The sequence below is a fragment of the Pantherophis guttatus genome, chromosome 1, assembly GCF_059756535.1.
Source record: "Pantherophis guttatus breed Tessera chromosome 1, ASM5975653v1, whole genome shotgun sequence".
Lineage (NCBI taxonomy): Eukaryota > Metazoa > Chordata > Lepidosauria > Squamata > Colubridae > Pantherophis > Pantherophis guttatus.
The window spans coordinates 142970168-142983857 of NC_142063.1; the positions used below are offsets into that span (position 1 = coordinate 142970168).

At 40.8% G+C, this 13690-nt stretch overlaps 1 protein-coding gene across 8 annotated transcripts in view; it reads left to right on the top strand.

The window, feature by feature from the left end:
• The first annotated feature begins 261 nt into the window (after window positions 1–261).
• FMNL2 (formin like 2) overlaps window positions 262–13690 on the top strand; it is a 193284-nt gene continuing 179855 nt past the window's right edge. For 6 of the 8 annotated variants that reach the window (XM_034425103.2, XM_034425122.2, XM_034425096.2 and 3 more), the window contains exon 1: window positions 268–1084. In XM_034425103.2, the coding sequence (XP_034280994.1) occupies window positions 968–1084 (117 nt within the window). In that variant the 5' untranslated portion in view covers window positions 268–967. Of the gene's footprint in view, window positions 1085–13690 lie in introns of all 8 variants that reach the window. The other 2 variants (XM_034425116.3, XM_034425131.3) reach the window with 2 other exon arrangements.

Sequence of the window (13690 nt, forward strand, 5' to 3'; positions counted from 1 at the left end):
CATCTCAAAACAGGATACCTCAATCTTTTGTGGAAAATATTGCTCTTCTGTACATGTCTAGATCCCAAAGCTCATCAGTGTAAGGCAAATCATACTTCTGCTTGCAGATGGCAGAAGTAGAGAGTCTGCTATTAAAAAAAAACACAACAAAAGCATTTCGTTATATTTATGCGGGGAGGGAGAAGGTAGAGGCAGGTATGTCGACAGATGCGGTCCCGTGGAAAAAGACGAGGACTACGCTTCCCAGCTCTCCCCGGGGCAGGGGCGTGGAGAAGCTCCGGAGGAGGTGTCTGAAGGAGAGGGGGCTTTGTGCTGCGGTGCGCGGTGTCTGTAGAGTGTGGCGGCCGGTTCTGTTCTGCGGGTTGCGCTTGGTAGGCGCTGCGCGGGGTGGAGGGGGAGCGGGCGAGCCCGGCTCTGGCTGCAACCGACCGTCCAGAAACCACCGGCGGGCTTGTTAAGGAGGACCGCTCCGCCCCAGCCATGCGTTATCCAGCCCGGGCTGCTTGGCGTGAAAAGCATGCAACATGCTGCCGCTAAGCTCCCGGGTTTCCAGCACGAGCGCTGGAAGAAAGGGAATCCGATTGTGCTGGGGAGGAGGAGGAGGAGGAGGAGGAGGCGGCGGCGGCGGAGGGCGGGCATTTCCAAGGCCGGTCCTAGAGGGAGACAGAGATCTGTGCGCCTCGCCTCCCCGCGGCTCTTAATTCTTAAAAAAAAAATTTGGGGGGTTGCGCGCGTGGGGCGCTGGGGGAATCGGCGCGTGGAGCGTGAGGAGAGCCGAGCAGAGCCGAGCGCGGGCTGACTGGGCGGGGAAGGAGTACCGGAGCAGCCAGGGAACGACTCGGCTGCAGCGCGCGGAGCTTGGTGGAGGAGAGGCGACGGTTTGGAGCTTGAAATCCGGCAGGAGAAACCCGGGCAGAGAGGTGGACCGATCTCCCCCGCTCCCCTTCCTCGAGGAAGGGCCGTCGCCATGGGCAATGCGGGGAGCATGGACTCTCAGCAGACGGACTTCAGGGCGCACAATCTACCCCTTAAGCTCCCGATGCCCGAACCGGGCGAGCTGGAAGAGAGATTCGCCGTCGTGCTGGTAAGTGCGGACCGAGTGGGCTTTTTGCCTCCCTCCCCTCCCCTCCTCTTACCCATCCCGGTCCAGCGCGGCGCAGACAACCCAATGGAGGCGGAAAACGGGGGGTTTCCTTCGGCCCTTCTCTCTTTTTTCCCTTCTGCCCTGCATTCGGCAGGCAGCGGCGACGGGGAGCGGTGTGGGGTCTCCATCCCGTCGCGATCTTTAGATGGGCTTTCAGCCCAAAGGTTTGGGGGGGGGGGAAAGGAAAGGGGCTCGGAATAGTACGTAGGAAATCGCCCTGTCTCTGCAGCAGCTGATCCATTGTTTGAAGCGGAGTGGGGCCAGGGGCGAGCTTCGCCACAGAGTCGCTGTCCCCGTGCGAAGGGATGTGCAAAGGAACCGGGAAGCTTGCAAATAAGTGCCTGGCTTTCTCCGGCACAGGCTTTCTTCAAAAGGGACGGTGAAGCCCCTGGAGGCTTTGAAAAGTGTTACGATCCAGTGAGATCCGGGCTCCGCTTAAAGTTATTGCCTTCCAGGCGGCCATTCACTTCCTACTACTGGTTTGTTCCCAGCAAAAGATCTGCATCTCATTTGCAAGCAGGGGTGGAAGAGGAAAAGCGATCGGGAAAACCTGGAACAGTCGGGAAAATCATTCCCACGTTGATTCCGGGTGGAAAACATGACACCCCTTGTTGGTTATTAAGTTTTTAAATCTGGTCAGGGGAAGGGAGCCTATTCTACATACACCTTTACTCCCAAACAAGCGTGACTGATCTTGCTGGCACTGATTTGAAATAAAAGCGCACAAAAGGATTGCACTTTATAGAAATATATTCCTAGTGCACTGGAAATGCACTAGGTTTGAGGTTTGGGGCTTTCCTTGTTATTTCTTGAATGATTAAGACAAACTGCATATTGACAACATCCACATCTCAGTTGCCCTGAGTCACTTTTGCTTCAGAAACATTTAAGGATCTTAACTAACTGTGTCTTCCTATAACATGGTGTATATAAGAGACTTATTTTTTTTTTCTCATTAGATCCACATTTTCAATAGATGACGCTGGATAAATGATTGATGTGATGTTTAGTCCACAGATTGCTTCCCCTTTTGAGTGCCATAACTTAATAGCATTTGGCACAAGGTTTTATGTATTTTGTAAATCCATGTGTGTATTCTAAGGAATCTCAGCATTTCTTTAAAATATTGAAGGAGTTAATTTGTTATTATTCTTGATACCTTTTTGTGAACTTAACTTTGTAATACAATATGAAAACTATAGATTATATCCATTGGCATTTATTTGTGTAGAATGTGCAAGCAACATTATGATTCCAATTGACATTCATAAAGGTTTTTTTTTAAATGGCTTGAGAGGTCAGTCCGTATACTTAGTTTAAGAGGAGAGATGTATCAATTCTCAAAAACTTTGAGCTGGGGATTTTGTCCTCAGTAGGGTTACAATAGTTCCTTTTTAAAATCTTTGGTATGCTAGTTTGTCAAAGCACAAATACTGTTGGGAGTAGGGAGGCATCGACTCTTGAGCACATATTCAGCAAGAAAAAAAAATGCCTTGAAGGAAGCTGTCAAAATTGCATTTACTTTTGGTTTGTACTTGCAACACTCTTGGTTTTGCAGTTTTATCCAGCTAGACGCTGTCTTGTAAAATTAGGCAAAAAAAAAAAGAGGAACAATTAACTATGCAACAGAGGAAATTATTCTTTAAATGGAAACAATAATGAGCTAATGTCTGTAATGTCATGCGTTTGATGAAGCAGAAGAGCCAGGGTGGTTAGTATACTTTAATGAACTAGAATTGAGAAATTCCCAAGTTCAAATCCATACTTGATCATGAAACTCTCTGGATGATTTTGCACCCCCCTTCCCCCGGGTTTCTCAGTCCTAACCTACTTTGTAAGATGTTGAAATGATAAAATAGGTGGCCACTCTTGGAGGTGGATTGAGTGATAAAGGTATTTCCTATGTCTACTTTCATCCTGATGTCTCAGATCCCCTATCTGTTCCTGTTCTAGAGGATCATATTATATATTATGATGTAACAGTGATAATAAAACATGTAGTGATATATGATGTATTGTTATCAAAGTCTTTCATTACTCATACATGTCTGTATTAGACTGTTTTTTGATCGCTGCTGCATGGCTGCATGTGACTTTTGTTTGGAAACCTCTTTCTCCTTTATGGGGATTCACCACCTCAAAATAAATTGGTGTTTTCAACATGCTGTTTAAATACTTGGAAAATTAAAAGGCCTTGACAAGAACCTTACGGAACTTCCAGGATGTGTGTAATCTATATAATTATTGAACTTTGAGACAGCAAGGTTTCTGTGACACATTTGTTGAGCTACAGTTTACTCAGTTAACATAATCAAACACTGGGCCATTAAATAACTGCATGGGCTTGGTTTGCGTAGGGTGCCAGGTTAAGGTATGATTGCTTACTATGTGTTCATTATGTCTTTAAAAATGTGTGAGAAATCTGATTCATAGTTCTGAACTCATGAGTTGTACTAATTATTTTGACCTAGCATGTTATATGAACCCAGCCATTATGATTTGGATCAATGACTTATGACAGTGTATTGTGTGAACCTAGCCAATTGTGATATTGGGTCGTCTGTGATCAAACAGATTATGACTTATTGTGAGGTATGAACCGGGTCTGAAACTTTTAATAATATCTGTGATTCAGAATGGGTAGACCTTTGAACTGCGTTTGGACAGTTTGAATGATGACATTCATAAAGCTGTTAGATCTGATTTGCTTAACCATCACCTGTTGAATAAGACAGAGTTGGCTAGAATCCCACATGTTAAGTCAAAAAGACGTAATAGTGATTTACAAACTATAATAGTTACACATCATGATATTCTAGAGCAGGGGTGTCAAACTCGCGTTGTCACGGTGTTGTCACGTGACATATCACAACACTTTTTCCCCTTTGCTAAATGGGGAGTGGGCGTGGACAGCATGTGATGCATCCAGCCCATGGGGCACAAGTTTGACACCTCTGTTCTAGAGTCAAGCAACTTTTTAGCAAGAGCTTCACCTGTTGTTTAAAGCTATGTATGGCTTTATTGAATAAATCTCAGTTGGATGGGTATAAATAAATAAATATTCATAGATTACAAATTCTGCACCCAGAAAGTAAAAATAAAGAGTAAAAGTGTAATAAGTAAAATATAAAATAAATCTGTAAAGAAATTCTGAAAGTAAAAAAGTCAACTAAATCTGAAAGTGAAAATGTAAAGAGGGTTTCTGTTTACTAAAACAGGTGGTGACAATCTGTCTTGAAAAATGCAGCAAATGCATTGGAAAGGCATCTCTAGATACTCCTGGGTAGCTAGCCAAGGAAAAGTGCTAAAAGCATTTGGTATTACATGGTAAGAGGGTTAGGATATCAGCCAGAGAAGAAGTCTTCTACAAGAGACGCTGTATGAAAATAAAAATGCTGGCATTGTTGCCAGAACCATTAAAAGAGGCAGGAAAAAGCACAGATCAAGTTGGGGCTTTTCATGCCAGAGGGCCTAGTTTCATCTTCATGATGTCCACGAAAAGCTGGGGAAAAGAAAACTCCTGAAATCTGGATAACTGGTGACAAGTAAGTGCATGGCAAGTCATTAAAATCCAGAAAGGCTTCACGTAGATGTTTTTTCCCCCTTTAAATCAGTGGCTAACTACAGTGTGTTTATGTAAAACCTTATTGGTTTTTAAACCATGGTTTATGTCCGCTGGTTTTAAAACCAGTAGGGTTTTGCACCATACGGGAAACTAAAGAAGCTTAACCACTGATCTGGTAGTTGTAGCTTAACCACTGCAGCTTGTAGCTTAACCACTGATCTAATGATGGTTTATTTATTACTAGAGTTTATCAAACTCAGTTAAAACTTTTCCTGTTGGAGTAGGCACCTGTCCTTGTTCTCTATGTAACATGGGTTTCTTCTTGTTCCAGATGGGATAACTTTTGTGTTACCCAAAACTATGTTCCGAATTCTGTGCACAAAGCAGCTGGTTGCTGTATCTAGTTACAAGCATTAATTGCTTTGAATACATGATAGAAACTGACCCATATAAGAAATTCCCTTGGCATTTCAAAGGACTTTTGAAATGAGGTATTAGAAATTATTGAACAGGAGTGATGGAATAAGTGACAAGGTTTTTGCATTATCCTAAGTCACCATATAATTGGTCCAGTTTTGGATTGAACCAGGGCTTACTACAATGTGCAGCATTGTGGAAACTACAGATGCTTTTCTATTTTTTTTTCCTTCTTTCTTTACTCCAAGGCAATGTCATAAAGGAACAGATCCGCATGGTAGGGGGTTGGATGCCTGTTTTTTTTGTTTTTTTACAAAATCTGAGCTGGTGGAATTGATAGAGATTTTCCTGGCACCACTTTTCTTTGACAATCTATGCTTTGTGGAAGAATATTAGAATGTTGAATAACCGTGAAGGCATCCAGCAGTCAAAGTAATTTGTGTTTTTCCAACACTACTTATGACTGAAATGTCAAAGCTCTCATTTTGGTAATCAAAAAGGTTGAGCGACCTAAATTGGGAGTGGGTGGGTGGAATCCTGCTACGGCTTCCCCAATTTTGCTGACCTGCATTGCCTGACCTTTTATTTTTCATACTTGTATTTGAAAATGAATGGTGATGTATCTTTTCCCAAGCAATTCTGGTCGTATCTTTTCCAATTAACAAAGCCTGCAGAATGTTGCTTTGTTTCTGACTAATTTAAGCTGTGTTTGAAGCGAGAAAGTAGCAGCAGCAGCAACAGCTACTCTGCTTTCTTCTTTTTATCATGACAGAATTTCTAATCAGCCAGGAGAAGATGCTGGCTGCTCCAAAATTTGTATTGCCTGTGAAAAAGAGTGAGAAACAAAGAAGCTGAGCTGGATCTATCTCGGAGTGAAGAGGGAAAAAAAAGATCCGTCAGGTTAAATTATTAAATTTAGCTGTAGTTCACAGGGATTTTTAAAAAAACTATATATGTAAGTTTTGCTTCAGCTAGACCTTTGGGGTCTTGTTATCTCTTCCTTTATGCATGTCAAAAGTCTTTTCAAAGCATGTTTTTGTATCACTGGCTAAAATAAACTCTCTTAGTTGGGCTTGTCTCTTTGTGACTTAATGGCATGTTCAGGTTTTTGTTTTTGTTTTTGGGGCAATACTATCAAGGTGGTTTGCAATTGCTTTTTCACTTTTCCACACTGCCTCAAGTTCTGGTAACCCCTGATGGTTTCCAACCTGAGTGAAGGTAGTCCTCAACTTACAGCAGTTCATTTAGTGACTGTTACGACAGCACTGAAATATCACTGAAACTTACTGATGCTCCTTTGCAGCATCCCCATGATCACGTGGTCAAAATTTAGATGCTTGGCAACTGGTTCATATTTATGACCATTGCTGTGTTCTCAGGGTCATGTGATCTTCTGACAAGCAAAGTCAATGGGGAAGCCAGATTCACTTAACAACCGTGTCACTAATTTTCACAAGTTCAGTGATTCACTTAACAAATGTGGCAAGAAAAGTTGTAAAATAGAGCAAAGCTCACTTAGCAAATTTCTCACTTAGCAACATAAATTTTGGTTTCAATTGTGGTCATAAGTCGAAGACTACCTGTACTAATCACAGCGAAGTCCTTTTGCTGTGAGGTCAGAAGTAAAAGACAATTTGTCATTCTCAGGATGCATTAAGGAATCTGTTGCCTGACTGACTGAACGTTTGAGAGATGATTTACTAGGATTTTCTTCCAGGTTTATTTATCATTACCTGCCTAAGAAGGTATGGTGGAAAGGGACTTTGGAGATCATCTAGTTCAGGGGTCGGCAACCTTAAACACTCAAAGAGCCCCAAAGGTCCTAACCAGAAGCTCCCTGTTCAATTCTGGAGCTGACTGGAAGTCCAGTTCCCCTACCATAGTCTCCTCCTAGCGCGGCGTCCTTTTTTCTCTACCTGTCCTAACCGAAAGACCTATCAATTGTGGAGCCGACCAGCAACAGGGAGCCACAGCAGAGAGATGAAAGAGCCACATGCGGCTCCAGAGCCACGGTTTGCTGACCCCTGATCTAGTTGAACCCACACTCATGTTAACCTATGTTAAAAAACAATTTGAATATGTGTAGAATGCGATTTCTTATCATTGTGAAATAACCTCATCATCTTATGAGAATTTGCATTATATGACTTGGGCCCCCAAACTAATTTAATTCTGGAAACTAATCTCTGATGAAATGGCACTTTCATTATGATTTCCTAGTTACTACCCCCTCCCAGAAACATAAAAAGAAGACGAAGAGGGAATGCTTTTGTCCAAATACCTTGCATGCGTATAAAAAGTAATGTCTGCTCGCATCTGTGAATGGGGCTTGTATATAGCTCTTGCCAGCCTTATTCAGAATGGCCGTGTGCAGCCAGAAACACATCATTGGTTCTTACATCATTCCTTGTTCTGAATATTTCCTCTTTGTGTTTTTCATTCTTCTATTTGCGTTTTTAAGAAGGGAGTTGTGAGAAGGAGGGTGTCTGAATTGCTGTTGCTCTTCTGGCTTGTGCACAAAACCTTTTGGGCTGGGACCCTAGAGAATAAAGCGGATGAGGCTGGGTTTCCAAATGGGTGTCCTCCCCTCCCACAAACCTGTAATAAAATGTAATGTTTTTGAAGGAAGACATGTGGCCAGAGGAGAAGGAGGAGGCCAGGCCTGAGGTTGTGGAAAGGATTGTGTAGTCTAATGAGGTGCTGCTGATATTAAGTGATCACTGACTCGCACATTAGGGGTGTTTCTCACATGCAGAATACCATTTCCTCTTTGGCAGGAACATTGCATTATGCAAGTGGCTATTGAATGTAGAGTTGATGTTGGGAAAAGAACCAGAACGAGCTTTTCAAACAGAGATCAGATTAAGGTGATTAGTTTTCATGTGCATGCTTTTAAAAGCCTAAATCTACAAACTCACCCCTCTCTAGCTTGATGATGTTTTGTTTTTTTAAAAAAAGTTTTGGCATAATGTGAACAGATGCCCAGGCCTATCTAGCAAAAGTCTCAAAACAGATTTTGTATGCCTGCATTGTATGATGGGAGGCATGTGTCTGAATTCAGCGATTCCTTCTTGGCTTGAAGGAAGGTTATGAGATGATACACCAGCAGCTTCCTCATGTTTATTGGAGGCGGAAGATAAACTGCAGCTGCAGCATGGGTGTGCAGGCTATTGCACTATGGCACCACCGCTAAGAGTCCTATGGAACAGATACCAATCTCTTACTTTGTAAGTGTTTGATCCCTTAGTTTGAATTAAGGGATGAATATAATGGACTCTTAATTCCTTTGAGGTTGGTTATCAAATAATCCTGAAGTGGCTGTGATGTGATGTATTGACAGTGTAGCTTCAGGGACACTTTCTTCTCTCTTGTTTTAGGTAACTTGTGAAGAGAAGCCTTCTGAGCCTAACCATAATTTGTATAATTTTTATGGGCGAATTAATGCAGTTGGAATAGTTAATTAGCCAACTAATTAAAGATAGGCTACTATCTTTAATTAATTTATCTACTCTACTCAGAGAGGGTTTGAGAAGACATCTCTCTCTGGGAGGATATTTTAGTTGTTGTAGGACTTGGCAAATACTTGCACTACTTTACTTGTGATGGCTTCTCTTAATTGATTAGTCCATGGCTGGATTCATAAGGTATAAATCCATACCTTATGAATTTGTTAGTACATTAGTACATCACATGACGTTAGTGCGTCACATGACGTTAGTACATCACATGACGTACTAACCGTGAAATTTACTAAGTGATTTACTCAAGCAATTTGATGACATTTTGCAACATGTAGAACGATCAAGTAAAAGTGTTCTTGTAATGTTGGATTATATATTGAAAATCCAGAGTTTATTAATTCATATGAAGAAGTTTAAATTGATTGAGCTTGGAGCACTGCCAAAAGGTTGATTTAGCTTTGTTGGAAGCTACTCTGGACTTGAAGTCTTGATGCATTTTGCTGTTGGCCTTTGAATTTGCTGTTTATCAATGGAACAGAAAAAGTGATCAGTATGACTCTGTATGGATAATGTTTAATTTAATATTTAAAATCTGAGTAGCTGAAATGTGTGTGTGATATGTTTAGGTTTTGTATGAATTTACCCCTTTTAAGGGGTATATTTGGGGAAGGGATATATTTTTGCATGGTTTTGCATTTTTTTCCAATAACTTTTTGGTTTTTGTACTTTCAGAAGTAGATTAATTATAAGACCGTTATCTTTCATTTTCCCTCTGGTAAGTAAAATAATATACTGTACTTTTTGGAGTATAAGACGCACTTCTCCCCCTTCCCCCCCCAAAGAGGGTGGAAATGTTGATGCGTCTTATACACTGAATGCAGCTATTTTTGGCCTCCCGAAACCCCGCCCCACGTGTCCTGTTTTTGTGAAAAATGGGCCCATTTTTTGCAAAAATGGGGCGCACAGAGGGTTTGGGACGCCTGCAGAGTGCTCCTGGAAGCTGGGGAGGGCCAAACCCTCTGCATGCCCCGTTTTTTGCAAAAGCGGGACAAATGGGGCGGGTATACACATTCAGTGTATAAGACGCATCAACATTTCCACCCTCTTAGGGCAAGGGGTGACTTTCCAGAATTAGGAATCCTTGTCTCTACATGGGTACTTTTCACAATTCTTGATTAAGGATAGCAACTGGGATTGCAGGTATTGAAATCACTAAGTAAGGTGACATCTCACTTTACAACTTCATCACTTAGCAAGTTTCTTAGCAAGTTTCTGTGAACATAAATTGAAAATTATCTGTGTTTGATTTTACACTATGAAAAGGAGCCACGGAATCTGTCTTTCTCTCTGTGTATTTGTGTGTGTGTGTGTTTGCTTTACTTGTGCTGGGCTAAATAGACTTGATGTTTCTTTCTCTTTCTCTTTATTTATTAAATTTATTTGCTACCTATCTCACAGGCAGCTTACAACAATAAAAAGATATGAGATCAGTGTAAATAAAAGAGAAGTAAAATAATAGAACAATTAAATAAAGAATGACAAAGAACATGAGAACACACCAATATGATAACAAAAAGATGGATGGGAGGTGAGCAGAGAGCAAGGAGCTAATGCCACTATTGTGTTGTTGTATACTCAAGCTGGGTTCAAGGAACTTTTTTTTGCAGGTGGGTATATTATTCTAAATGTCTGCATTGGTCAAAGGCAATTCTTTTTGGAAAAAAAACCCGTAGTAATATTACGTAGTAATATTGTAACTCCAAATACATACATGATTTGAGTTTTACTTTCATGCTGACTCTGCACTGTAATGCTGGTATTAATTCTGGGAGTGAACTGTAAACCAGTGTTCTTGGGAAGGCATGTCAAGAAAATTATGTTCCATTTATGAGAAGGCCACTATTTAGTCTAGTGTTTCTGCAGAAATTGACATAAGAAGAGTTAATAATGTCATTTGGTAGGATTTACAGTCATTTAACACAATGAGGGTGGTCAATAGCTATGCCTTCAGGCTCTCTTGAGTGTGAATTGTCCTGTGAAGAGAATAATTGTTCAGTACATCACAAAATCTTAGAGCATGATTAGATGAGATAGCTCTGCTGATTTCCTATAAAATGGCTTTGGGAGTGGACATTGACATTGCTTTTATTAATCTGCAGTCTTCATTTAAAACAGTCTTGTTTTTTTTTTTTAATTAGCAATTTATTTCTTGACAGGACTAATTTCTTATCTTTTTCCTGAGGTAGGTTCAGAGATAACAGAAAAGCACTAGAGTTCTCTGTGAGGAAGATATAAAATACGTTCCACCATAAATGTAAGTTCATGCTAAACCATACTTTCTTCAGAATTTGAGGACAGACTCTAACCTAGGATTGAGTCTGCTGTAGTCATGCCTGGTTTGGACCTTCTTTCAAGCTATATCACTTACATAACGGGTGTGAAACACACAGCCCGTGCATAGGCCATGCCCACCCCAGCTCCGCAACGGGAAAAACAATCCCGATACGTCATGATATGGCTCGCAATGCGATTGGGTTTGACACCCCTGATTTATATTGTCTTTGTCCGTTCAGCGGGGATAGCAATTTTAAAATGAAACTCCAACCAGACTACCTCTCTGGTTACCATTTTATTTCCTCGTACAGGTTGTACAAAATAAACTACGGTGCACAGTTTGGGGACCTGATTTGAATTCAGATTAAGAACTGGAACTCACATTGATTTTCCTTTATCATATACAGTAGGTGGTATTCAGTTGCACTGAGTTTTCTCTCTGAGAAAATATTTTTTTTAATTAAAAAGATAAACGGAAGTTGGCAACTTGCAAAACAAAGCAGCTGTCACTAGCATCTTTCAGATAATACTTTAGGTGCCCCAGAAGTGCCAAGGGGATGTTAGAAGGCATCCTGAGAGTCGTGTGGTTCTCCTTCTGGACAAAGAACACTTTATTCCTTTTTGGAGGTAGGTTAGTCTTCCATGGCAGCTGTACTCTCCAAGTTCTAGATGCATCCCCCCCAGCACCCAAACGTTTCCTGCTCTATTGAAAATTAGTGATATCTGCTTTTCTTCTCCCACCAAGGAGTGAAATTATATCTCTGAGAGAATATTGATGCAAGGCATATCTTTTTGCAACAGTAAAAGCAGACAGTGCAAAAACAATTAAATGTTGAACAATTACAATGTTTAATGTTACGGTGTTATTATATTACATGTGCTGAAGGCATAAAATAATTCATGCATTTCTTGGGGACATCATGGTCAATCTGCTGGACAGGGAAGCGTTTTGGCGATACACAAACATGCCTATTTCTTGCTTTGTAGAAAGACTTTTAATTCATTTGCAAAATTCTTCATTTTTTTTTTCATAATGGAATTGGATATTGAGAAACTAGTTGCTTTGGAAGGAGGCTTGGGGGAGAGTGCTTTCTGTTTGGTTTATCTGTGATTTTGTTGACGTATCTGACCACACCCATTGATCAAAATGGCTACTTGGGAAGCGTTAAATTATAAGCACACAGTAGATCCTTCCTTGTCTCCTGAAATTCTCTTTGGAGAATTACGTATAATAGGAGGGTTAGGGTTGAAATTAGTTTTGAGCAGCAAAAAGATCTTACAGATGTTCCAGCTTCATCCAACAGAACTAGCTGAAAGATTTTGGTTGGTGGTAAGATTGTGGAAATGAACAGCAAAAGAGTGCAAAGTCACTTTTACAATCATTGCACTGTCAAACAGCAATTGGAAATCAGAATAGGGTTCCCTGATGGAACTATTGCTGGAGCCTTTTCTTCTGATGAGTATAATCTGTTTCGGTATATATTTTGATAACTATATTGCTGTGTTTATGTAAAGTATTCTAGTTATCTCAAGGATATGACATTTTCTTGCCCAATCAAGTAAAGTACCCTTGACACAGCAATTATTACTACATCCTTGATACAGACTCATCACTTTCTCTCACACAGATATACGCCCTTGCGTACATTCTTTTTAACCACGTCATTAGCATATTATAATCATAAGATCAAAGTATCCTGAGCCTTTGGATCTTGATCTAGAGAACTGTGTGAAAGGGAGAGAAAGAAGGTGATAATAGCTGTAGCACTCATGCAAGAGTTGACTCATCAGAACAATATTAATAGCTTTTGCAATTCCTTTACCTGCATCCAGCAAAAATCACATGGAGTCTTTCAGCCCAAAAACAGAGAAGGGAGGACATTCCGTGGGTGAAATAGAATTAAAAGAAAAATAAAATAAAAAAGAGTCCAGACCTTTCACAGTTGTATAGGGTTTAGAAATACAGGTAGTCCTCAACTTACAACAGTTCATTTAGTGACCGTTCAAAGTTACACCGGTACTGAAAAAAGTGACTTATGACCATTTTCACACTTATGACCATTGCGGCATCCTCATGGTTATGTGATAAACATTTGGATGGTTGGCAGCTGACTCATATTTATGACGGTTATGGTGTCCCAAGGTCATGTGGTCACCTTTTGCAACCTTCTGACAAGCAAAGTCAGTGGGGAAGCCAGATTCACCTAATGACTACAGTGGTTTCATTTAAATCACTGCAGTGGTTTAACAACTGCAGTGGTTTGTTTAATAACTGCTGCAAGGAAGGTCGTAAAATTGGGCAAAAATCACTTAAATGTCTCACAACAACAGAAATTTGGAGTTCAGTTGTGTGTTATCTGTATATAATTCTTATTGTGTTGCTACAGATTTTTTCAGTAATTGGTGGACTGATATTGTTTTGAAATTTCTTTATTTATTAAATTTAAATTCTACCCATCTGCCAGTTCAAGTCGACTCTGAGCGGCCAAATAATCTTTGGATTCTGTTGTGTCTTTTAAAAAAGATGTGCAGTGTAGACACTAGCAACAAAATAAGTTATTAGCTATACTGTTCAAAGGGGCGCAGTGGCTCAGTGGCTAAGACGCTGAGCTTGTCGATCGAAAGGTCGGCAGTTCAGCAGTTTGAATCCCTAGTGCCGCATAATGGAGTGAGCTCCCGTTACTTGTCCCAGCTTCTGCCAACCTAGCAGTTCGAAAGCACATAAAAAATGCAAGTAGAAAAGTAGGGACCACCTTTGGTGGGACGGTA